Source organism: Chlorocebus sabaeus, chromosome 12, assembly GCF_047675955.1.
Source record: "Chlorocebus sabaeus isolate Y175 chromosome 12, mChlSab1.0.hap1, whole genome shotgun sequence".
Lineage (NCBI taxonomy): Eukaryota > Metazoa > Chordata > Mammalia > Primates > Cercopithecidae > Chlorocebus > Chlorocebus sabaeus.
In genome coordinates, this window is record NC_132915.1 from 109,823,052 (window position 1) to 109,848,062 (window position 25,011).

Consider the following 25,011-nt stretch of genomic DNA (forward strand, 5'->3'; position numbering starts at 1 on the left):
TGTCTGCCCGGCCCAGGAGGGCTGGCTGGCAGCTGCATTTGCGTCCTCTACATTTTGAACACCTGACCTACAGCACTGGGTCACCCCAGCGCACAGCAATCCTTGTGCCTGGGCTTTCCGTGGGGCCCACGGAGGCTCCCCCACAATTGTTGGGAGGGGCACAGGCTTTGCTGCCTTCTGCCTGCTCCTCGGGGTCCCCATGCCTGCCTGGACTGCCACTCAGGGTCCTCCCCTGCGCAGCGCGACATGGCTCTGTGTGTGCCTCTGCAGCCAGGCCTGCGATGAGCAATCCAACATCGTCCTCAGCTGCAGGCTGAAGATGAACAGCACACCACCCCCAGCTTCTGAACACCTGCCAAGTGAGCCAGGCGGGGGGCTCGGCCCATCCTAGCTCTGGGACCTCTGTGTGCCCTTGGCCCTGGGAGCCTCAGTGTCCTCGTCTGCAGAATGGAGCTTGAGGGATGCCTACCTTCCAGGGCTGCCGCAGGGAATGAAGAATGCACAGATGTGAACAGCTCAGCTGCCAGCCCGGCCTCTGGCAAGGGCTCTCTGATGTCTGCTCTGTGAACCAGGGACTCCTCACCCTCTGAAGCGGGGAGACCCACCTTCCATTTACAGAGACCCAGGCGCTGGGAGAGGGGTCGGGGCTCGAACCTGGGCTTGCCCAAACTGCACATCTGTTACCTGCTCCCCTCTGCAGGGCTGTGGGATGGTGCCTGGCAAATGCCACTCACTGAGTGTGACTGACAGGGGACAGCCACACCTGGGTCAGCAGCAGCCCCAGTGCACAGTTTCTTCTGGGGACCTGAAAATTCAGCTCCTGGGACCCAGCCTGCCCTTGGGGACGAGACTTGTGGCAGGGTTGCAGCTGGTGGGGATACTGTCGGGGAGCCCTTGTGGACAGGAGACTCTTGCAGGCTTGCTGGGAAACCTTTCACCTTTGCTGTGGTTCCTCCCAGAGCTGTCTCCCAGACAGCAGGGCTCTGCCCGACCCCAGCCCAAGGCCACACCAAGGCTGCTCAGGTGCCTATCTGCTCCAGATTTGGAGACAGAGGAGCCTCTTTCTCCTAGAGTCTCAGACCGGGAATGGCCTAAGCAATCTCTGCTAGCCACAGGCCTGAGCTCCCCCAACTCGAGCTTTCAGCATTGGCCTAACAGAAAACGCCTCCTCAGGAGGAGGAAGAGGAGGAGAAACAAAGTTCTGTGGTCTGGCACCAGCTGGTCACCCGGGGGACTGCAGTCACCTCCTCAGGGCAGGCTCTGATTGGGGGTGTAGGGGTACCACCCAGGGTTGTCCATTCACCACCTGTGGGCTGAGCCACAGCAGGGTTGATGTTGGCAGGGAGCACTCCCAGAGGGGAATCGGAGCCCTGTGTGTGTGCTGGGAGGACAGAGAGCAGGCCAGCCCAGACCCGCACCTCTCGGTGAACCAAAGGCTGCTCCTGCCCTCTTTGCAGGCCCTGCATCTCTGTTGGTCCCAGCCTGTTGTCTGCCCAGCTTACCTCTCTACATGGAAACTTGCCCCTCCTGGGCACTACATCCCTGGGTTTGGCTCTCTTGCCCCTTGCAGGGAAAGGAGAAGCTGAGTCAGGGCTCACAAGGCTCTGGGCTACAGGAACAGCAGTAGAGGCTATTGGGGAGGGTCCCACTGCTGGTCCTGGTGGGCAGGCTGAGCACATTCTGCTGTTCTGGGCTCTCCTGGGACCCAGGTGCATCCCATCCTGGACCAGTGACAGGTACCCCATCCTAGCCCCAGACATCTCACAGGCACACTCAAGAGACCATCTGAGAAAGTTGGCCAGGCTGAGATGGACCAGGCTGAGAAAGTCCACTCTGGCCTCAGACAGGCGGGGTCCAAGCCTTGGCCTCAGCTTCCTTCTCTGTCTGGGCATGACAGCGTTACCTGATGTGGCATTGTCAGGATGGAGTATGATAGCAGAGTAGACACAGGCCCTGGGCTACCTGTTGGGCTCAGAGCAAATCACGTGCAAAGCCCTTCCCTTTCCACCACCATCCCAGGCCCTTCTCCCGTATGGACTCATTTCAGCCTCACGAGAGTCCAGCATAGGGAGTGCCTTCTCACCCCCCACTTCACAGGTGAGGAAGCTGAGGCACAGAGAAGTGTCTGCCCTCACCCAAAGTCACCCAGCTGGAGAGAGATGCAGTCAGGATTTGAACCCAAGGAGTCTGGCTCCAGGCACTCCCACGTGACGCTGCCATTGCCGTGCTATCGGAAGAGCTGCTGCTTCCTATGCTGGGCCTGCATGCTGAGCCTCTAAGATGGGGCCCTTCTCAGGGTCGGGATCCAAGGTCCTGGGTTTCCTGCTTTCCCCGGCTGTGACACCAGCGGCTGCCCACCCCTGGTCACTGTGGGTGGCATGGGAGAAAGAGTTCACTGGCTGGGTGACGTCCTCCTGTCCCCAGCAGATGTCCCTGACATGGGGCATCTCTGGAGGTCATGGACGCGTGCGAGCAGAGCCCCCGAGGGGCTGCCGGGGGCTGGGGTTCTTCCAGTTGACCAGCTTTCAGATGACGCCTCCAGGAGTCCTGGTGCTCAGAAGGGGCCTCAGGGCTGCTGAGGAGAAGAGGGGAGGCAGGAGTCCCCACCTCTGCTTTTGTCTCACTTGTCTCTTTAGCGTGCCTGTAAGATATCTGGGGCTAAAAAAGGACCTTGACCTTGTGCAACAGACCAGGAAACCAGGCCTGTCAGGGACAAGTGGCCCAAAGTGACCTGGCCAGCCAGTGGTCGTGCATGGACCTGGGACTAGCCAGGGAAGGCGGGGGAGGCTCTTCCCGTATGTCCAGCCCCGGGGGGCCTCAGGGACAGCTGGCTTCTATCCTGGGCCAGGAAGGAAGCTTGGGGAGAGGGATGGCCCTTGGGGTTGCCGAGGCCCCCTCACTCTTCCCCTGGGGCTGCCTTCTGGGTCCTGGTCCTCTTCCTGGCCTGCCAGCCACCTCCCAGCTGGCCACATGGTCCCTTGGTGGCCCCGTCCCAGTTGGGTGTGAGAACTCTGGCTGGGTCTGCCCAGGAGGCTCCTCGGATGTTCTGGGTCCTGGGCTGGCAGCAGAGAAGAACCGCAGGATACCAGGGAAGGTGGTATTGGTGGGCCACTCTCAAGGCCGTGGCCAGCCAGCCCTATCAGCCAGGTGAACCACGCTATACGCATAAATTTGCTAGGCCTGCTAGGCCTCTGGGTGCCAGACAGGGGACCCACCTCCCACAGCTTGGGCCACGTCCTTAAACTCCTGAACCTGCCGTGGCCACTTTGCTGTGAGGACAGGCCCTGCTCCCACTGCGGCCGCCTAACATCATCCCAGGGAACCTCCAAAGTGGTCGACCACGGCCCACCGGCCCCTCTGCCCCAAGCCTGCTTCTCCATCCCCGCCTTGTTTTCCCTCGAACCCCACCCTCCCGGGCATCCCCTCCACATATTCCTGCTGTCCTGTTTCTAAGCCCCTCAGATATCGGGAAAACACAAGTGGAGACAATCCCCTTCTTTTTTTTTTCTTTTTGAGATGCAGTCTCACTCTTTCACCCAGGCTGGAGTGCAGTGGCGAGATCTCGGCTCACTGCAACCTCCGCCTCCCGGGTTCAAGCGATTCTTCTGCCTCAGCCTTCTGAGTAGCTGGGATTACAGGTGCCCGCCACCACGGCCGGCTAATGTTTGTATTTTTAGTAGAGACAGGGTTTCACCATGTTGGCCAGGCTGGTCTCGAACTCCTGACCTCAAGTTATCCACCTGCCTCAGCCTTCCAAAGTGCTGGGATTACAGGCATGAGCCACTACGCCTGGCCAACAATCCCCTTCTAAAGCCAGGTGGTGTCTCCAGCACCAGGGCCACACGGCTGCAACACCCCTGCAAGCGCCAGTGGGTGTGTGCTGAGACCATCCTATATGAGGGAGGCCATGGAAGGCCAGGAATTTGCAGGCCGAAGAGGGAGCCTGGAGAGTGGAGGACTCACCTCAACAGCACTCCCTAAGGGGCAAGGAGCCCCTGGCATCAGGAGCTGCCACAGCACCTGCTACGTGACAGTCATGACTCCCTCCGGACCTCAAGTCTGGGGGCTCTGAGGTAAGGGGTGGGGGTGGTGTGGAAGCGTGGCTGACCAGGGGAGCTGGGGCCTGGAGGGTCACACGCCTGCAGTAGGTCACAGAGCCAGGGGATGGCTGGCCCCACAGAGCCGTCTCCCAGGTGGCCAGCCTGCAGCCTGTGCTGTCTTGCTGAGCCAAGAGAAGACACTGGGAGTGTTTGTGTTGGTCGGCTGTGGGGTGCCTCCCAAGGGAAACCATTAGTCACCCTGGCGCTGGCTGGATGTGAGGCCACAAACACCAGCAGAGCTCAGGGACTGTGCCAAGGGGTGCAAGGCCTGGCGGTCACCAGAAGAGAGAGGAACGGGATGGTAGAGGCTCCCAGAGTGAGTGCGATCCCGTCATGTGAGAGGGACTGTGTGTGTGTGTGTGTGTGTCTGTGTGTGTGTGTGTGTGTGTGTGTGCTGGGTGACAGGTGCCACCATGTCTGTGCTTCAGCACAGCGACCCCAGGGGGCAGTGTGGGCCTGGGTTAGGGTTAGGGTTAGTCCTGGTTCTGTGACTAGGAGCAGCCACCATGTACCCCAGTGGCCCCAGAGGGGGAACCAGATGAATAAGACGTGCCTGCCCGAGGGTCCCGGGGAGATGAACTTAAAGAACCCAGCAGAAGACGGGACCCGACTCCCAGGAGCACTGGCATCCCAGCCTTGCCTGCTGGAGAGGTGACTCGGCCTCCGAACCTCAGTTCCTCCACCTGTGAAATGCAGATCATAAAGGCGGATGCTCACAGCTCTGGGCCCATAGGACAAGCCGGACAGAGGGCAGAGGGTATTATCGCTTTCACTACATTGCTGGTGGCTTTCCTTCCCAGCCTTTCTGGTGGCTGGTCAGACACAGGGCAGAACTTTCTCAAGAAGGCAGCTGAAGGAACTCACAAGGTTATTCCAGCGGGGAGGACAGAGGGAAGGAGAAGTGTCTTCCAGGCACTGCTGTGGGCCCAGGACATCTGCTGCACGGAGGCAGGGGCATGGATGAAAAAACACAGATGACCTGATGGAACGGTGCCCCAGCTTCCTCCTCCTCCCCGTTTTGGAGGTGCCTCTGTTTGCGGATGACGGGCTCTGGGGAAGCTGGTGTGCAGAGGGTACGTGCCCAGCCTTGCTTTAGGAAAGCTTCACAAAGTCTGGGGCCTGCCCCGGGTTTCCCAGGGGGGGCTCTACCGCTCCATCCACTCTCGCTCTGCTCTGTGCCCTGGCTAAGCCCGAACAGGGGCTGGAGCTCCAGGTCTGGCCTGCCAGGGGCTGCCAAGTTGGTGCCGGACATTTGCAGAATCCCTGCACCTCTCTGCCCTGGTCCTGGCTGCTCTAGCTCTCTGGTCAGCAGGCCATGGGCACATCTGTCTCCTCCCTGGAGCCCTTGGTTCACTCTTGCTGGGTCTCCCTCGGTCCCTCCACCTGCTTAGGCCCCTGCATCTCAGGAGCTTTCTGAGGCTGGTGACCCGGGGCACGGTGGTCCCGGGACTTCAGCTTTTCCCTCCGTACAACGGAGTGGTCAGACGGGCCACCTCATACATCCCAGACCCCATTCTCAGGAGCCGCAGAGACAGGGCCCGCTCTGGAGACAGGCGGGGCTGGGGCTTTGCCATCGCCAGCTTCCCCGGTAACCTCAGGCCAGCGGCTGCTCCGTCTGGACACCCGACATGTGGTCCCCAGTTCTAGACCCGGGAAGAAGGCCTCCCTGCTCGCCGCTCCTGGGCCGCCGCCGCCGGCAGCAGCCAACAGGCAGCTGGGCCGGTCTGGCCGGGCTCCAGAGGCGCAGAGCGGGTTAAAGTGCGCGCCAGGCCGGCCGGCGCGGGCGGGGGAGCGGCCTGGTGGGAAGTGTGAGTTCCTCCCCGTCTGCCTGACAGCTATAAAGGCGGCCGCCGGCGCAGAGCCGCCACTGGGCTGCGCCCCTCCCGGGAACCCCCCTCTCTTGGATGCTCTTTGAAGTGGGAGAGGGAGGCGGCGCGGGGGAGGAGGGGAAGGGGAGAGGGAGGCCGGGCCGCAGCCTCTGCACTCAGGCCGCCCCCGCACGCACAGCGCACCTGGCGCCGTCTGCCCTCCGCAGCGCTCGCCCCTTTCTCTGGGAGTACAACCTGCTGACCCGAAGCCAGGTAGGCCACCTCGTCCCAGTCCCCCTCGCGTTGCAGCGTCCACCAGGCCAGCCCCCTGCTCAGAGTGGGGCTGGGGGGTAGGACCACCCCGCGCCCTCTGGAGCCGTTACATAACGTGGGGAGGCTTGTGGGGAGGGGTCGGGCCGCAGAGCACGGGGCAGGGTGGCCTCTCAGCACCTAGCCTTGTGCGCCCGAAGCTCTGTGTGCAAGGCAGACCTATCTGCTGCCGCCAGCCGCTGCTTTTGGACCCCAGGGAGGGAGGGATCCCTGTGAGCGAGGCCTGGCCAGAAGCCAGCGGTGTCTGGAAGCCTTAATGAAAAGCAAGTGTGAGGCCGGCTGGCACCTGTCTTCAGCCGACAGGCAGAGGCTGGGGCACCCGTTAGCCAATGGCACAGTGGAGGGGGCTCCTGTGGGTGTGAGGCTGGTAGTACAGGTGGAGGTCTGTAGGGGAGGGAGGTGGGGGGCAGGCGGCGGGGGCAGGGGAGGTCAAGGACTCAGGCTCCCCACTCCAGGCTGCACTGCCGCATCGTCCGGGCTGCAGCGGTGTCCTTGGAGTAGTCCCTGAAAATCTGCAGGTGTCCGGCCTGCAAGGAAACTCTTCAAGTTGGATGGAGGCTGCTGAGGAGGGAGGGGCAGAGCCAGAGTTGGCCTCTGGGCTGGCAGGGGTGAGGGATGACCTCCATGCTTTCTTTCCCTGGAATTGGCCAGGCATGGGGGTCGAGTCCCTGGGTTTGCTGGTGTCCTACCTTGCTGTGTGGCTTTGAGCAAGTTGGCTCCCCTCTCTGGGCTGCAGGTTATGGGTGCAGGCTGTGTGGTTTCTAAAATCCCTCCTCTAACTCGTTGGCAAGTGACACTCAGCACCTGAGCAAGGCCTGGACAGAGGCCATGGCAGATCTCTGTTCTTCCCTTCCGCAGGGCAGGGTCCGCGCTGAGGAGGGAGTGGGGAGGGCTGAGGGCCCAGAGGCTGGACAGTCCCTTCCAATGGGCTTGCTTTGACCTCTGGCAGGTGTTTTGAGCCAGGGTGCTGGCTGCTGGGAGGAAGTCAGCCGTGTGGCCCTGGACTGCTGACATGCCGGCACAAACTATACCTCCTCCTGCCCCGCCCCTCCCCCAATTCCGTGTCTCCGGGGATGGGGAGGCGGCATAGGTACCTGGGTTCTGCCTCACCTGAGTGCCGTCTGTTGCTGGATGCTGACTGTGGAGCTGCTCGTCTAGGGCGAGGCTGCATGTTCCCCTGGGACCTGGCCAAGCCTATCTCCATGCACTGACCCTCAGCAGCCAGTGGCAGAGGCCATTCTCCTACGAGGCCAGCAAGAGCTGAGCCAGTCAAAATCCCAAGGTGCTCCTGCCAAGGGGCTGGACTGAGCCCAGGCCCATCCCTTTGAGCCACAGCCTTTCCCCTCTCCTGGGTCCCCAGACCCCTCAGCCGAGGCTGTCTGTCTCCACAGCACTTCTCTAGGGGGCTCGAGGACTTGGAGGCAAAGCGTGGCATGCTTCTCTGCATGCCCTTGGATCAAGGGTGGCGCAGGCTTAGCACGCACACCACCGCTGGGTGTCTTGCCTGCAGCAGGCATTACTAATCATTCTCCAAGCTCCTTCTTGCTAAGCCTAGACTGGGGCGGGGGGTTCATCCTTCCCAACAGGGTCTGCCAGGCAACCACGACCAACTAGTCCCAGATAACCTTGAGGCCTGGGCACTGGCTGGGCCCTGAGGGCTCTTCCCAAAGCGTACCCTGGTCATCTGGAAGAGGAGCGGAGCTTGCCTGGTGGTGACAGTGGCCTTGCTTCCTAGGATGGACGGCAGATGGCAATGTTCCTGCTGGACCTGGTCCCTGCTGGTTCTGGCGGTTGTGGCTGGGGACACAGTGTCAACCGGGTCCACGGTGAGTGTGGTGTTGTGGTCTAAGGGCCCATGCCGGTCCCCCTCCCCAAGTGCTGTGATCGCTCCCAGATGGACTGGCTTGGAGGGGGCTGTGTGGGCACGTGCCCCAGGTCCCAGAACCCCTCTTGGCTCCTAGAAACTTCTTCCCAGAGCCAGTCAGATCTTTCTCTGAACAGGGCCCCTGGCTACTGTGGAGCCCCTGGTGACTTGGCAGGAGAGGACTGAGGGGGCTGAGTACTTCCCTTCCAAGTGCAGGCCCCGGCATGGCCAGGGTGGGCTGTGTCCTGCCGAAGGCAGATGGGCCCTGAGCTGCTCCAGGGAAAGTGAGGACAGTTAGGTGCAGCCCCAGGAGTTTGCCAAGCCTCCAGGCCATCCTAGACCTTAAGGTCAAAGAGGGCCTCTTTGACCTGTGGCCCACAGTTCCTTGGGGGTTCCCCTCAATGCCACCCAGGTGATCTGAACCCAAGCTGCCGAGTGACCCTGCAGAGGGGTCCAGCCGGGGGGCTGTGTCCTCTAGTCCTGCTGAAGGTGATGCCCTCGGGCATGGGGTGGGGGCAGGCTGGTCCTGCTGGGCACTCGAGCCCTCTACCGTCTGCGGGTCCCTCTCATCCAGGACAATAGCCCGACGTCCAATAGCCTGGAGGGGGACACCGACGCCACGGCCTTCTGGTGGGGGGAGTGGACCAAGTGGACGGCGTGCTCCCGCAGTTGCGGAGGTGGGGTGACCTCCCAGGAGCGGCACTGCCTGAAGCAGAGGTGCGAGGTGGGGCACATGGCCCTGAGGGCTGGCATGAGGGCAGGGCAGAGGGCAGGAGAGGGTGGTTGGCCCTTCAGCCTGGTGGCTTCTCCCCTTGGGAGGGTTCTCGGGTTGGGGGCGCATAGGCTGAGTCCGCCCATCAGCCTCTGCTGGATGCAGCTATGGATGGGCCCTGGCCCTGGTGTGCTGGGGTCCTTCATGCTTCAGGGCACCAGGGAAGCCCTTTCATGAAAGGGCAGGAGCCATTTCTAGAGGTCTGTCCTGGAGGCAGAGAACCACCCTGCCTTCTCTTCTGAAGACCTGAGTGACGGTCTTTAGAGAATGCCAGGGAGCCTCGGGAGAAGCAGAGGACTGGCAGTGAAAGCCTCCACTGCCAGATGGACCCGGCTCCTATCTGACCTGTGCTACTCCCTTGCTGTGTGACCTTGGGCAAATCACTTAACCTCTCTGAGCATCAGTTTTCTCATCCATGGCATGGAAAGCATGCTGGTCCCACCTCATGCTTCTGAGAACACACGTGTGTGTGCACCTGGGCACAGGCCTGGCACGCAACTCACGTGGTTGTTTCAGTTCTGTGTACTGAGCCCCTGTGCTATGTGCCGCTGATGTAGAAGTAAATCAAATCTCATTCTCCCTCGGCTCTGGTGTGTGTATGGGGTGGGAGCTGAGTAGAGAGGAAGGGAGCACTCTGGGTCATGGGAATCAGGGGAGATTCTGGACCCCAGTGGCCGTGGGGCCCACCCAGGCGACATTCCTGAAACTCCTCTGCAGCTCTCACTCCGAGCCTGCATCTTTCTGCCAGGAGGAAGTCCACCCCAGGCCCCGGGAACAGGACCTGCACGGGCACGTCTAAGCGGTACCAGCTCTGCAGAGTGCAGGTGAGGCCCGGCTTGGGCAGGGGCACCATGGCCTGCTCTCCCCATCGTCATGCAGTTTTCAGGGGATCTTCCAGGTGGCTCCTGGGCCTCCTGGGCGTTCTGTTCTGGGCCTGCACTTCAAGGAGAGCCCAGGAGCAGGGTTGAAGAGAAGGTTGCGGGGGGCCCTGGGCTAGGACGGAGCCATCCACTGTGCAGACCGCTGTCTGTGTGCCCACATGTGCTCAGCGATGCTGAGATGGGCAGACTCACTGTGCTCCTGGAGCTCCAAGTGCAGCCTCAAGGTTTGGGGTCTCTGGTCGCAGCTCCACTTTACTCACAACATTCGTGCACCTGGTGCTCACAGAGACCCAGCAGTTGCCAGGCTTCCCCGTCCCATGAGACAGTACCCCCCCACCCCATAAAACAGTTCCCTGGGCTGTTCTCGGAGCCCTTCCGCTCCAGCCCCCGTCAGCTTCCTTGGGTAGCTGAGGCTGGAGAGGAGGTGTTGACTCTGACCAGGCAGCTCCCAGTGGGGCGTTGGGCAGTTGGAACCTGAACACCTTTCCAAGGACCGCCGGGCGTGGGGCTGGGTCATGTCGAGCTGGGGTCTGGGCCTCCCAGAGTGGCTCATGTGGCTTGCCTGGTCAGGGAAGGCGGAGCGGCTGGAGGTCTCTGTGTCTGTGTGTCTCAGGGGGTGTGTGCTCCCGTGCAGGGAGTGAGGGGCTGGAGGGAGGCAGGTAGCCACAGCTTCTGTGTTGGCGTCACCTGGTCAGCTGCCCTCCTAGGATGGCACAACCAGGGGTTGGGGGAAGGGCATTTATGAGCGCCAGCATGAGAGGGACCCAGGTTTGAGCTCTGGCCCCAGCATGACTAAGCTGGGTCCCCCCGAGGACGAGTCTCCTGTCTGCAAGCTGGATTCCTCTTTATGGAGTCAGGACCACGATCTTCCTGATTCAGGCAGTGTGCGTGGCCATGGACCATGTGCCAGGCACTGTTCCAGCGCCGTGGGCACACAGTCAGGGCCTGCTGAGGACAGGGGCAAGGGGAGCACCCTTGCCAGCCGTAGTAGGGTCATGTCCCCTCCACCGCAAGACTGGGAGAAGGCGTGGTGGGGAATGGGAGGGTAGCGTCTAGAGTAGACTGAGGGCTGGCGTGGAGGGCGGAGCTGCCCTTCCCTGCGTCCTTGCTCCCTCCGGAGTGTGTGGGAGCGCGCAGGAGCCCCGAGAGGTCACCTCATGGGCCGTGGCCCCCGCACGGCTGTCCCGGCTGCAGCCACTTCCTGCTTAGCCTGGACAAAAATGCCTTTGTCGGGCCGAGTTCCTCCTGGAGCCCCCCTGTCCCCTCACTTCCCAGGAGTGTCCGCCGGACGGGAGGAGCTTCCGCGAGGAGCAGTGCGTCTCCTTCAACTCCCACGTGTACAACGGGCGGACGCACCAGTGGAAGCCTCTGTACCCGGGTACCTGCCGCCCTGGGGACCCATCTTGCAGGGAGTTGACTGAGCTTTGGGGTGGCCTTTCTGGCACCTGGGACCAAACTCGATGGGTGGGCAGGTGGGGAAATGGAGGTAGTCAGACAAGGAGCCAGGAATGAACCTGGGTCTCCTGAGCCCTGGCCCAGGGGTCTGTCCCCTCCCCCATGACCCATGACATCAACCGGGACAGATTACGGGGCTGAGTTCCCCGCAGGCCTGACCTCTGGGGGCAATGGTGACTCTCCCACTTACTGGCTCCTGGGCACGGTCACAAACCAGCCGAGAGGATCCCAAATGGAGACCGCCCACGCGGTCCCATGGAAAGCAAGTAGTTCAGGCAACAGCTTAAATGCTTCGTCCTTCTCCTGCTCACCCTCGAGGGCCAGGGCTGGGGTGGCCAGGGCCAGCAGCACAGGGGTGTCGAGTTGGCTCAGACCCCCTGCAGAGGGGGAACCCCAGTGTGGGTCTCAGGCGCTGCTCCCCATTCACAAGGAGGTAGAAACCAGAACTCACGGGGTGTGGGCTGAGCCAGACAACCCATCCGTTTCTGCCACTGAGACCTGGACAGGTCCCTTCTGTTCTCCAGGCCTGAGTTTCCCCATCTATGCAATGAAAGCTGTCTCAGAGGGAGGAAAAGGGAAGTCCCCTGAATCCGGTATTTCCTGTCCCGCTGAGACCTTCTGTCTTTGTCTCCCTCCACCAGATGACTATGTCCACATCTCCAGCAAACCGTGTGACCTGCACTGCACCACCGTGGATGGCCAGCGGCAGCTCATGGTCCCCGCCCGCGACGGCACATCCTGCAAGCTCACCGACCTGCGAGGGGTTTGCGTGTCTGGAAAATGTGAGGTTGTTAAACGTTGTAGCAAAAGTACCGCTGGTCTCACTGTGCTGACTGCCTGCCCGCCTGTGGGAGGCAGTGGCGGCCCCGAGGCCTGGCCACAGCGCCCTCCCAGCAGCCCTCTCCCTCTCCCTTCCTGCAGCCCATCGGCTGTGACGGGGTGCTTTTCTCCACCCACACACTGGACAAGTGCGGCGTCTGCCAGGGGGACGGTAGCAGCTGCACCCATGTGACGGGCAACTATCGCAAAGGGAACACCCACCTTGGTAAGGCAGCAGCGTGCCCTGAAGTCCAAGCAGAGCTGAGTCTGGAAATTGGGGATCCTGAGTGTGCTCCTGTCTGCAGCCTCCTGGGTACCACTGGGCAAGTCTTTCCCCTCTAGAGGCACCGGATTCTGCGTCCAGGCCCAGGCGAACTGGCCCGGTGATTGTAGGCCTCTGTTGGTTTGCAAAAATGGGCAACCCTTTGTTGAGGACCTACTGGGTACCAGTAGACACTTGGCTTGGGGGTCATATTTACCCTTTGAGACAGCCTGTAGGGAGGTGTTAACGACACACTTTCTTTTTATTTTTAATTTAATTTTTTTCAGACAGAGTCTTGCTCTGTTGCCCAGGCTGGAGTGCCGTGGCTCGATCTGGGCTCACTGCAGCCTCTACCTCTGCCTCCCAGGTTCGAGTGATTCTTGTTTCTCAGCCTCCCGAGTAGCTGGGACTACAGGCACACGCCACCACACCTGGCTAATTTTTGTATTTTTAGTGGAGACGGGATTTCACCGTGTTGGCCAGGCTGGTCTCGAACTCCTGACCTCAAGTGATCCACCCCCCTCCGTCTCCCAAAGTGTTGGGGTATAAGCATGAGCCACCATACCTGGCTAACACCACACCTTAAAAAGGGAGAAACTGAGGCCTGAGACGCATTCTCTCTGCAGATGTGAGATTTTACTCTGGCACACTGGATTCTGGGGCCTGAGTTTCAGAGGCTCCCTGTCAGCTCCAGGCTGACCTAGCCCAGACCCCCTCCTTCCCTTGGGCAGCACCTGTCCCCTTCCTAAGCTACAGGCATTCGGCCCGATGTTTGTGTCCAGCTCTGTCCCAACCCTCGGGGCGTGGGCGTCTGTGCATGGGACAGCATTTTCTACTTTTGGAGGGATGTCACTTGTAATGCTTGGCATTAGATTGAACACACTTTTGGGTCTGAAGAAAAGCTTGAGGAATGGAACTGGGTTATTGCAACCTCCAGACTGGTGAAGGCAGGGCAGCTTCAGACCCACTTAGTAGACAGGGAAACTGAGGCCCAGAGTGGGAATAATCTATCAAGGTCCCAGCGAGACCAGTCAAGTCTGGATTAGAACCAGGCCTGTTAGGGCCACAGAGGACCCGGCCGTGTTTTACAGGTTGAGAGAATGACCTTCGCCTGCCACTGAGGGCTAACTGTGGCGTGAGTGTCAGCTCCAGGAGGTGCCAGTGGGAGAGCACTGGAGAGGATGGGGCTTGGACATGGGACCTAGGGACGGGCGTGCCGGATTGACAAGGGACAGGGTTGGGGCAGAGCCACCAGGCAGGGGTGTGAGTAACGCGGGCTGGGTGTCCAGCAGGGTGAGGTGGGCAGAGGCCATTTCATTGGTGGCCTCACTATAGGAGGCGCTAAGGTGTCTGATTTTCCTCCCTTCCTCCCACAAACCTGCTTACACGGCCTCCTGCTGGACCCAGGGCATGCAGAGGGAGAGTGGGCACTGGGGCAGCGTGTGTCTTATAGGGCATCTAGTGTGTGCCAGGCACTGTGCACACAGTGAGGCCTGAGAGAGAGGGCTCACATTCTCGTGGAACTCAGCCTGGGGCCCAGGGACTGACGTGCAAACAACGTCCCTCATTCTGCATGCTCACAAGGTAACTCATTCATGCCTGGCAACAGCTCTGCGAGGCTGCCACATTACCATTGCTGAAATATACAGAAACAGGCAAAGAGAGGCTAAATAACTCATCCAAGGTCACACAGCCACAAGAGGCAGCACGGGGCTTGAACCCAGGCAGCCTGCTCCTGGCCTGTGATCCTCCCAGCTGAGCCACACGCCTTCCCCGGACAAGCTGTGCTTGGTAACCATGCTGGGGGCCGTGGGATGGGCTGGGGTATTAAATGCTCAAGAATCTTGTGAGCTAATCTTGCTAATTTGAAAATTAAAGTACAACAGCCTATATTTAACTACATTATATTTAAAAGAAAGTCACCACTTTCTAATCCTTTGACGTCTATAACTATTTTTTTTTTTTTTTAAGACGGAGTTTTGTTCTTGTTGCCCAGGCTGGAATGCAATGATGCGATCTCGGCTTTCTGCAACCTCTGCCTTCTGGGTTCCAGCGATTCTCCTGCCTCAGCCTCCCAAGTAGCAGGGATAACAGGCTCCCACCATCATGCTCGGCTAATTTTTTTTTTTTTTTTTTTTTTTTTTTCATTTTTAGTAGAAACAGTGTTTCACCGTGTTGGCCAGGCTGGTCTCGAACTCCTGACCTCAGGTGATCCACCCGCCTCAGCCTCCCAAAGTGTGTAACTATTTTATCTGTGTGGCAAAAACACCATATACGGGTGTGCTGCAGCCTCTCTTCCCAATGCCACGCCCAGTGACATCATGTTGGTGGTGTAAACAAACATAGCTTCAGTCGCTTGCTTCAAGTTTATGTGTTGAAACCCAAAGAAGGGAAAAAAAAACGTTTTAAAATGAATTTTGAAGTTAAGCTGCCCAGTTACAGTAGCGTGAAACTGGCCACAGCAGGGGTGTCTACACCACGGAAACTGGCCAGTGCTACGAGTCACAGCTCCTGTTTCCCCCTGTCTCCAAAGAGCCAACTGTTAAACATTTTCCAGAGCACTGCTGTCCGTGACGGACAGGTCAGGATCTCTGGAGACCTGTAGGTGTGATGGTGTTGGGGGAGGAATGGCAGGCGGGTGCTGGCCTGCGGGAGACACTAACCCCAGCAGGGAGGCCCACGCGGAGTCCTCCACTCCTGGAGGAATCAGGTGAAACAAGCGTCAAACCCCAGGAAACGTCTGACCTGGAGAACCCCTTCTTTCCTGTCCCGGGGCGTATTAAAATCTCTCCTTCTCCCCAGGCTCCTCCCTCAGCTGCCTGCCAGCAGCACCTCTCCTTCTCTCAGCACTTCCCCTCCAGACCCTTGGTTTCTTTCTAGCTGGGAGGACTGCACGGCTGCCTCCACACGGGCCTGGGGGCCTTGAAGACAGGCTCTGAGCCGGCTGGTATTGTCCGATCTGGACCTCAGCCTGGGGCCTGGCGCTTAGGAAGGGCGTAGGCAGAGTTGGAGATTCTATTTGCAGCTCTCCTTGTCCTTTCTCACCCACGTCTTTGAGTGTAGCGAGCCTTGAAAGTCAACGTGGTGTTGTGACAAGACAGGATTTTAAAATGGCAGTGATAACGCACTCAGGGAGCTGGGGCTCCATCGGCTGCCCAGGGTCTCCTGGGTGACACATGGCAGAGTGGGACTGAACTCCCAGTGTGCTCCACATGGCTGTGGCCCTCACTGTCCCTTAGGAGGGGTTGGGGCAAGCACGGGCAAGCCCTCCCGTGGCCTTGGTAGGAAGGGGTGAGCCTGGGCAGGTGCCCAGCTTGGTTGGTCAACCTCTGCAATAGGATGGGTCTGAGCTGAGCTACCCAGGCGGGCGTGGGGGGTGCGTTAGCCTTTAGACAGCCACCACTCACCCTCCAAAAGCTGTGGAGTGGGCGAGCGCCATGCAAGGGTGCCTTTCCAATCCAGAGGGGCTCACTGTCATCCATTTGCCTCCAGGTTACTCTCTGGTGACCCACATCCCAGCTGGCGCCCGAGACATCCAGATTGTAGAGAGGAAGAAGTCCGCTGACGTGCTAGGTAGGTGCACAGCGTCTGGCGGCTGCCTCACTGAGCTTTTGGTTGTGGGGTGTTGTGCGTGGCAGAGAAGGGGCACTTGACCCTGGACCCCTTCCTCCAGGACAGGGATGGGCCAGTGCCGTGGCCATGGCTGCAGGAGCCAGAACTTGAGCCAGCTATGTGGGTGTGGCTGAGGTGCTTACAGGGGAACCAGCTTTACCTCTGTGCGTGGAAGGACCTTGAACTCGGAGCTGCTGGACAATGGGAGGGTGGTGATGTTGGGTAGGGAGCTCCCTGTCACTCAAGAGCCTGGCACAGGCAGAAGCTGGGGGCCGCTGCAGATGAGATCCCTGTGGGGTTCGAGGAGTGAGTCTCAGGAGGTGACGAGGTCAAGGTAGCACTGAGAGGAAGTCGGTGCAGAGGTAGGATTCCGACTCAGGTCTGGGGGCCTCATGCTGATGTTCTTGCCATTAGTCAGTCTCCACTGGGAGGCTGGGCCGTGGGAGGGGAGTCCTCTAACCTGAGGATTCTGGAGTTATTTCCATGATGGATGGAGTGGTGAGACCCCATTTTGGTGGCAAATTTTGAGTGTAGTGAGCCTTGGTGGCAAATTTTGGAAGGGCCCTCTGTGAAGCTGGATCATTGGCCGAGCAACATGCCATGTCTGCACCCTTTGGGCCACAGTGGGCAGGTGCTGACGCCTGTAAGCTGCTCTGTGCTCGACCCTGCCCTTCACGGGGCGGGCTGGCGACCCAGGCTATAAGGGGATGCTGTTTTTGGACACAGGTGTAGCCCCAAACCTGATACTACCTGGGCTTACTCCCCTCACCGCCTCCCACTCCTCCTGAGAGCCAGAACTGGTGGGGTGAAGCCCATCTCCTAAGTGGGTGCTGGAAGACGAGGCTTTGCTGAAGGTCTTCAGGCTGGGACCCACTTCAGGTTCTCCTATCCCCTCTCCAGAGCCCAAGGGCCAGCCCTCCGTATGGGCCCTGGGGTCTGAGTGCCCCCACCCAGCAGGTCTGTGCTGCAGACGCTGGCTCCACCACCCAGCGCCCTGGGGGCTGCTCCCTGGCCGGAGCGGGGAGCTGGGCCTCTCGCCAGGCCGGTTGCTTTGTCACTCGCTTGCTGGGAGAGTGGAGAGGCCAGGAAACTCCACGTTTTCTGAGCTGGCTGCAGAGCTCTCGCTCTTGAAACAGACGCGTGGAAATACCAAGGGTGGCCTCGGAGCACTGGGAAAGCCGTAGGAAGGAAGGTCATTACTGTAAGGAAACAGGTTTTGGACGAGAGCCTCGGATGTAACCCCGCGCATACACCTGGAAACGGGGCTGAGACAGCCAGGCCCCAGCACACTCCCCTTGCAGCACTTGGACTCTAATGTGTGTTATCTTCTGACTTTTCTACGTTAAGGGGGGTTTTCAAGCAGACACGTCCTGCTTGTTGCGTCTGTCTGATAATAAATTAATTGCCCCGGCTCCTCTGTTCATATTGCATCAGGAATTTGGAAGTCGAACTCCTCTTCTCCCGCGGGCCAGTTCCTGGAACTGGCTTTAAGGACACCCTTTGGAAGACAGAGTGTCCCGAGCGCGGAGTCAGCCTCCTCCCCGCGTCCCCAGCCCTGGAGGCCCCCTGCCTCTTCTCGCTCTCCATGGCCCCAGGGAGAATCAGTTCCCCCTGAAACCTCACCAACTCTGGGCATTTGTTCCAGTCTGCAGGGGTCACCGGCTTTCATAGGCCATTTGTTTCCATCCTGAGCGTCCATCAGGCTGGAGTCAGGCCCTGGGAGTGCCCACCCACCCGGCCCCAGGAAGAGGGCAGCTGAGATTGCGCCAGGCCGTCCTGGCCTGATTGAGCACCTCGGCCAGGCCCAGGTGCACGGGTTAACGGGTGAAGGGTCCGCATGGCCCTGCCTGCAAGGGCAGCAGGGAGTCTCTGCTCCTATGAAGAGGATGGAGCTGGCCAGCTCAGGGCGATCTCCAGGAAGGGCCTGGTGGTCAGCACCCCCCATGCCGACCAGGCCAGGGCTGCAGCGTCACTCTGTGTGGACGACGGGAGGGGCACCCAGGACTCCTGCTGGTGAAATCGTTCATTCATCCATCTTTTCACTGTGGCTAGCTTCCCTGGTGGACCAGCGAGGGTTCTGTGCTGGCCCATTTCCTGCCCTTTGGGAAGTCCACAGGGAGCTCGGGGCACTAAGGACGAGGCTGGGCCCCTCCCCACCCCACGGTGGAGGGGTTTATGCCCCTATCTAGCTTCATGTGTGCCTTCCACAGGCCACAGACTATCCTGCTCCAGACTGCGTCCCTTGGTCGTGGTGCGACCTCATTACTTTGCAGCGCCTCAGCTTCTTCAAAGGCAGCTGCAAATGGGTCCCTAGCCAGCCGTGTTCAGCATCTAGACAAGTCCTTCATTGCTGATTTTAGGCTGAGAGGAATGTGCGTTTGCGCCTCCTCTGCATTCACTGGCCAGACTCTCCATGATGGGAGTTTCCTGTTTCGGGGGCATCTGGGCCGGGGTTCTGGAGGGCGGAGCTGGTGGTGGTTCCCTGAGCCGGTGACACTACCTCCTCCCGCAGCCAGTTTGGCCCTTTGTGACCGGCGGTTTTGCCCTTCCAGCTCTTGCAGACGAAGCTGGCTACTACTTCTTCAACGGCAACTACAAGGTGGACAGCCCCAAGAACTTCAACATCGCAGGCACCGTGGTCAAGTATCGGCGGCCCATGGATGTCTATGAGACCGGAATTGAGTACATCGTGGCACAGGGACCCACCAACCAGGGCCTGAACGTCATGGTGCGTGTGCCGCAGGCCTTGGGGGACCCCGAGGCCCCGGGCACTGCTTCCCCAGAATCTGGCCACAGGTGGGGGCTTCCAGCCTGTGACACCCCAGGGCCACTGTGCGCGTGCACCCGGCAGCCTCACCACTCTGAGTTGGGCTTCACGTTCACTGTTACTCATTCACTTGTTCTTTCACTAACTGCCTCCACCGTTCATTCATTCACTCAGATTTTGGTTCATTCACAGTCTCCCATTCACTCATCAGTTCATTAATTCATTTACCCGTTCACTTCTCACTCAACCACCCACTCTCTCACCCACTTCTTGAAATCATTCATTCATCCATCCATTCACTGTGGCTAGCTTCCCTGGTGGACCAGTGGGGTCCAGCGGTGGACCAGCGGGGGTTCCGTGCTGCCCATTTCCTGCCCTTTGGGAAGTCCACAGGGAGATCGGGGCACTAAGGATGACGCTGGACCCCTCCCCACTCTACGGTGGAGGGGTTTATGCCCCTATCTAGCTTCATGCTCTGCCCCCCTGGGCACTATGGTGTTTGTGCTGGGTCCTTAGTGCCAGGGCCCAAGGTAGTTCCTGTGGCCCCTGCCCCTCCCCTGACATGGCCTCCCCGGGACACTCAGGGGTTCTGGGGTGGGGCTCAGGGCCCGAGCAGTGGGCAGGAGAGAATGTGGGCCTGTTATGCCCGGCTTGCCACGAGTTCTCCTATGGCTAGCATCTGGAAATGGAGCCCCTGGTGGATTGGTGCCTCAGCACCGAAAATATGTAAAGGACTTGTCATGTCACCAACGTCAGGTGACATTGAGATGGGCAGTTGTGGTGGCCATCAAGGCCTACTGGCTTTCCTGGAGGCCGAGGGAATACAGCAGGGATGGAGCTGCGCCCCCTCCCTACCTGAGCTGTTTTGGTTTCCAGATATCACTGTAGTGGGTTTCATCGCCTCACGTTGCAGGTAATGAAATGTAGGCACAGAGAGGCGAGTGACTTGAGCAGTCATGGAATTGTAAGTGGCACGACTGGGCTTTGAACCCAGGCCTGCCTGGTGCCAGAGCCTGTTCTTTGTTTAGCTGCTGTGCTGGAGGGGTCTCTAACTGGGGGTGCTTGTCCGTCTCCCCATACTGCTTTCTGGCTGAAGAGCTTTCCTGGTGACCCCGGAATCAAATGCGGGCCACACATCTCTGTGTCTGTGCTTACCTGGCCCTGCCTGGAGCTGTGTCTGGAGGTGGACTGGCCACCTGGCTTCGCTTCCTGGCTGTAGGGGCTGTTTGGTAGGTCAGGGTCCCCAGAAAATAGACTCTGAGGTGGGGGCTTGGGGGCAGTGTCAGGAGCGGTCTTGGGAACACTGGTTGGTATGGGCAGGAGGGCATGGGACTAGACAGAGGGGCAGCTGAGCTGTGATGCAGTTTCAACGGGCTTCGGCCAGTCCCCCGGGGATCGCATTATCTCCAGTTGGGGCAGGAGGGCATCATGTATTGCCACGTGTAGTTGCCTCTTGTTGGGGGCATGACCTGGGGAGAGACAGCTCCCTCTGGCTAAGGGAAATGCCTGGAGCGGGGCACAGCTGTGAACTGTCGCACGCCCACCCCAGGCAGTTCACCGAAGGGTGAGGTCCGTGGTCCACCCCCGGCACGGCTTAGACCCATGCGCTTTGCATGAGTCTGCCTTGGCAGGGAACAGCTCCTCTAGCATTGCGTTGGTTTCTTTCTTGGGGAGCCTTACAGGAGGAAGCTTGGTGGGCTGAACTGCAGCTGGTGTAGGGGCTGCAACTGACACTCAGTTTCCTCCTTCTGCGACACGCTCTATTTCCCCTTAGCCTGAGCTAGCACCTCAGCGGGGCCAGGTGGCTACCTGGTGAGGTGACCCTGGTCTCCATGGCCTTCTCAACCTGAGGCTGCTGGCTTTGTCCAGTTATCATCACAAGGGGCAGGGGGATACCAAGAGGTGTCCAGGGCATCAGCAGGTGTCACACAACGCCTTTCTTACTCTTTTTCTTTTTTTTTTTAAATAGAGAGAGGGCCTTTCTTTTTTTGTTTTGTTTTGTTTTGAGATGGAGCCTCGCTCTGTCGCCCAGGCTGGAGTGCAGTGGCGCGATCTCGGCTCACTGCAAGCTCCGCCTCCCGGGTTCACGCCATTCTCCTGCCTCAGCCTCCTGAGTAGCTGGGACTACAGGCGCCCGCCACCGCGCCCAGCTAATTTTTTGTATTTTTAGTAGAGATGGGGTTTCACCGTGGTCTCGATCTCCTGACCTTGTGATCCGCCCGCCTCGGCCTCCCAAAGTGCTGGGATTACAGGCGTGAGCCACCGTGCCCAGCATAAGAGAGAGGGTCTTGCTATGTTGTCCAGGCTGGTCTCGAACTCTGGGCCTCAAGTGACCCTCCTGCCTCGCCTCTCAAAATGCTTGGATTATAGGCGTGAGCCACCTCCCCTGGCCTCTCTGCTGTTGATCATCAAGGTCGATCACCCCACCAGGACGGCCACTCGTTTCCATGCTGCTGGTCTCTTGGTACAAAATGCCCAAACAGACCATGTGTGGTCACAGCCTAAAGCGTAATGAAACTGTTGCTTCGTCTTTGGATGGAAACGTTCCCCCTGTGCAAACCAAGGCCTCTAGACCACAGACCCCAGAGCTGCAGGGATGGGGAACACACAGTCCCCAAGTGGTGGCTGGGAATGATCGCTACTGCTACTGCCTCTCCTGCGTCCCAGACCCATGTCGTCTACATACTGGGCACATAGCACCAGGACGAGGCACAGGGCCAGAGGGTACGAGAAAGCTGTGTCAGCAAAGGACACAAGCTCTCCCATCCAAGACCCTTGTCCCCACATCCCCTTTCTAGCTCACAGCTATGGCTGTGTGGGGGGGGCCCTCACGATGAAGTAAGAGCAGAGAAAAATGGCCAAACTCGATTCAGAGGTGGGTCGGCTTGCCCTGAGGGTGCAAGCTGGAAATGGGCTCTACTTCACTAAAGCCCTATCCAGGGCTGGCCTGGAAAAACGGCAGTGAAGGAAAATCCTTTGATTTATGTGGGTGGTACCTCATGGGGGATGCCCTACCCTCACAGGTGTGTGGCCTCTCAGCTGGCACCGTGGCTGCCCGCTCCATTGCTCCATCAGGCTGGCGTTTCTGGGTGTTGTAGGATACGGCAGGCCCAGTGGATCTCACAGTCGTGTGCCCGTTGTGTCACATCCTCTGATATAAAGGGGGTCCCTATGTCCAATGCCATGTTGTTAGTATCCTGTCTCGGTCAATCAGATGCTCTGTGAGCCCTTGGGCGTTAGGGCTGGCTGAGGTTCTGTGGGCAGGAAAGGCAACTTTTATTTGGGACCAGATTCGGCGCTTCCCCTTCCAGGATGGAAGCGGTCTGTTGTGATCAGGTTGTCACCCAGTAGCTGAGTGGCCTCCTTGAGAGGCGGTGCTGTTTAGAGGCTTAGTGTTGAGGCCAGAGACTGGACGTTCAGGAGTGGAAGGAGCTATGGTGGCTGTGGTGAGTGAGAAGCCGTGTTCCTCCACGCTGATTCATTGTGCCTGCAGTGGGGTGACCGATGCCAGCGACTAGCCTGTGTCCGGTGGCAAAGCCATTCTGTCTTCTACTGGGGTGTTTAGTGCCTCTCGCATGGTGTTGCTTCCTGGTACAAATTAACAAGTGAAATGAAGACCTCCATTATGCCCACTCCCTAGATCCAGCCACAGGGGCCTCCTCCAGACCTTATGGTCTCCAGCCTTCGGATCTTTCCCATCCAGGCTCCTGACCTGACGAGCCAGCCGAGCCACTTGCCACCGCCCGTGATTCAGTTCATATTCTCATCTCGGGCCGCCCTGCCTCCCATCACACCGACGCTCACATCACCTGCGCTGCCTGAAGCCTGTAGGGAAGATTTTCCTTCACTGCCATTTTTCCAGGCCAGCCCTGGATGGGGCTTCAGTGAAGTAGAGCCCATTTCCAGCTTGCACCCTCAGGGCAAGCCGACCCATCTCTGAATCACGTTTGGCCATTTTTCTCTGCTCTCCCTTCATCACAAGCCCCCCCCCCCCCCCCGCCGCCCACCACCCGCCAGCCATAGCTGTGAGCTAGAAAGGGGATGTGGGTGCAAGGGTCTTGGATGGGGGAGTTTGGGTCCCTTGCTGACACAGCGCTCTCATACCCTCTGGCCCTGTCTGTGCCCAACCCTGGTGTAACACTTCCCCCTTATGATGGATTGCTGCTGGCGGAGCTGATAGAACTCATGTGGGAGGCAGCTCTGGCTGCGTGGGTCGCCTGATGTCCCGCAGCCCAAGCGTTCCATCTCTAGTGGGGCCTCACAGCGTGCCAGAAGTTGTTTGCAACTGATGTATATTTATTTGCTGCAGATGGCCTTGCTCCAGAACCACAGGGTTCTATGTTATGCTTTCCCTAAAGGCTTTCCAGAAATTCCGTCTGACATCTTTCCCTACCACAGATATCTCTATTCCTATAGGATCTGCCAGGTCATACTTTCCAAGTGGCAGGCTGCTTGCCTCACAGCCTGGACATGCCGCAGGGCCCCTTCCACTCAGGATTCCACCCAAAGCAGCACCTGTTTTCTTTTGTTTTGTTTTGTTTTTTTGAGATGGAGTCTCACCCTGTTGCGCAGGCTACAGTGCAGTGGTACAATCTCGGCTCCCTGCAACCTCCGCCTCCTGGGTTCAAATGATTCTCCTGCCTCGGCCTCCAGAGTAGCTGGGATTACAGGCGCCTGCCACCACGCCCAGCTAATTTTTGTATTTTTAGTAGAGACGAGGTTTCGCCATGTTGGCCAAGGCTGGTCGCAAACTACTGACCTCATGATCTGCCCGCTTTGGCCTCCCAAAGTGCTGGGATTACAGGCGTGAGCCACCGCACCTGGCCAGCAGCAGCTTTTAATGTCACCCAGCAGATGAATTGAACAGACATTCTTGGATGTGGAATATGCTGGCTCCAGAATTATTCTTCGTGGTGGAGGGGATGAGATGCCATCAATTTCCCCTTCCTTTCAAAGAGATGTCTGGCACACCCCAACCCACTGAACTCTGACATTTCCACTAATGTAGGGGGCCGCTGAATCTTCACGGGGTTGAACCTCTGATCCTCTGGAAGACGGGTGCTTTACCAAGACCTCTAGCGCCAGTGCCTGCTCCTCTGAGCCGCTAAGTATCAGTGCAGAGGACAAAGGTCAAGTTCTTGGAGTGGTCCAGATGCCTTTATAGTGTATTGTAATTGGGAGCAGAGACGTAAGCGTCGTCCTGGGTCAAGACTGTAAACGTGTACGGTTGTCCACCCCAGGGGAAGGAAATCATTTCTGGTCCACCTTCTTGGCAGGGATAGAAAAGAACATATTTTCCAGATCAGTGGCCACCTAGGATCAACATGAGGCCATGCTCATCCACTCTAGGAGAGAGAACACAGTGGTCACGCCCTGGCTGTGGAGGGTGCCCGCTTGGTGGAGGATGCAGTACCCATGTAGACTCAGATGGCAGATCCTCCGGGGTCTGTGTGGTTATTGTGGAGGCTAAACTATTGAGTTAAAGGCGGAATGCGGGCCGGGCGCGGTGGCTCACGCCTGTAATCCCACCACTTTAGGAGGCCGAGGCGGGTGGATCATGAGGTCAGGAAATTGAAACCATCCTGTCTAACACGTTGAAACCCCGTCTCTACTAAAAATACAAAAACAAAATTAGCTGGGCGAGGTGGTGGGTGCCTGTAGTCCCAGCTACTCGGGAGGCTGAGGCAGGAGAATGGCGTGAACCCGGGAGGCGGAGCTTGCTGTGAGCTGAGATCATGCCACAGCACTCCAGCCTGGGGGATAGAGTGAGACTCCGTCTCAGAAAAAAAAAAATGCAGGATATGATGAGCTGGCTATGTCTGCATCATGTAGGTCAGCCCCTGCCTTCTCCGTGCTGCTGCTGCTTTTTTTTTTTTTTGAAACGGAGTCTCACTCTGTCACCCAGGCTGGAGCGCAGTGGCCGGATCTCGGCTCTCCTGCCTCAGCCTACTGAGTAGCTGGGACTACAGGCGCCTGCTACCATGCCCGGCTAGTTTCTTGTATTTTTTAGTAGAGACAGGGTTTCACCATGTTAGCCAGGATGGTCTCGATCTCCTGACCTTGTGATCCGCCCGTCTCAGCCTCCCAAAGTGCTGGGATTACAGGCGTGAGCCACCGCACCCATCTCTGCTCTTCATGCTTCTAAGTACCTTCCTAGTAGCCTGGTAGCATTTCTCCCCACGTTCTCGCCAATGTGCTAAATTCTTTGTCATGAGAGGATGCACCCAGCAGTTCCTGAGGGCTGGTCCTGACGTTCTGTTGGTGTAAAGTCCCTTCTCCCAAGACTCCCCGGACTGGGTGAGAATGTGACTTCATCCAAGCTATTGCTCTGGTGGCCGGGA

At 58.8% G+C, this 25,011-nt stretch overlaps 1 protein-coding gene across 3 annotated transcripts in view; it reads left to right on the top strand.

Moving 5' to 3' along the window:
- The first annotated feature begins 5,929 nt into the window (after nucleotides 1-5,929).
- The window catches only part of ADAMTSL2 (ADAMTS like 2), a 40,364-nt gene continuing 21,282 nt past the window's right edge, over nucleotides 5,930-25,011 (top strand). Inside the window, exons 1-9 of one of the 3 annotated variants that reach the window (XM_008005764.3) lie at nucleotides 5,930-6,181; nucleotides 7,825-8,064; nucleotides 8,677-8,819; nucleotides 9,623-9,698; nucleotides 11,031-11,133; nucleotides 11,852-11,997; nucleotides 12,132-12,255; nucleotides 15,784-15,864; nucleotides 18,456-18,631. In XM_008005764.3, the coding sequence (XP_008003955.2) occupies nucleotides 7,975-8,064; nucleotides 8,677-8,819; nucleotides 9,623-9,698; nucleotides 11,031-11,133; nucleotides 11,852-11,997; nucleotides 12,132-12,255; nucleotides 15,784-15,864; nucleotides 18,456-18,631 (939 nt within the window). In that variant the 5' untranslated portion in view covers nucleotides 5,930-6,181; nucleotides 7,825-7,974. Of the gene's footprint in view, nucleotides 6,182-7,824; nucleotides 8,065-8,676; nucleotides 8,820-9,622; nucleotides 9,699-11,030; nucleotides 11,134-11,851; nucleotides 11,998-12,131; nucleotides 12,256-15,783; nucleotides 15,865-18,455; nucleotides 18,632-25,011 lie in introns of those variants that run through there. The other 2 variants (XM_008005763.3, XM_037986985.2) reach the window with 2 other exon arrangements.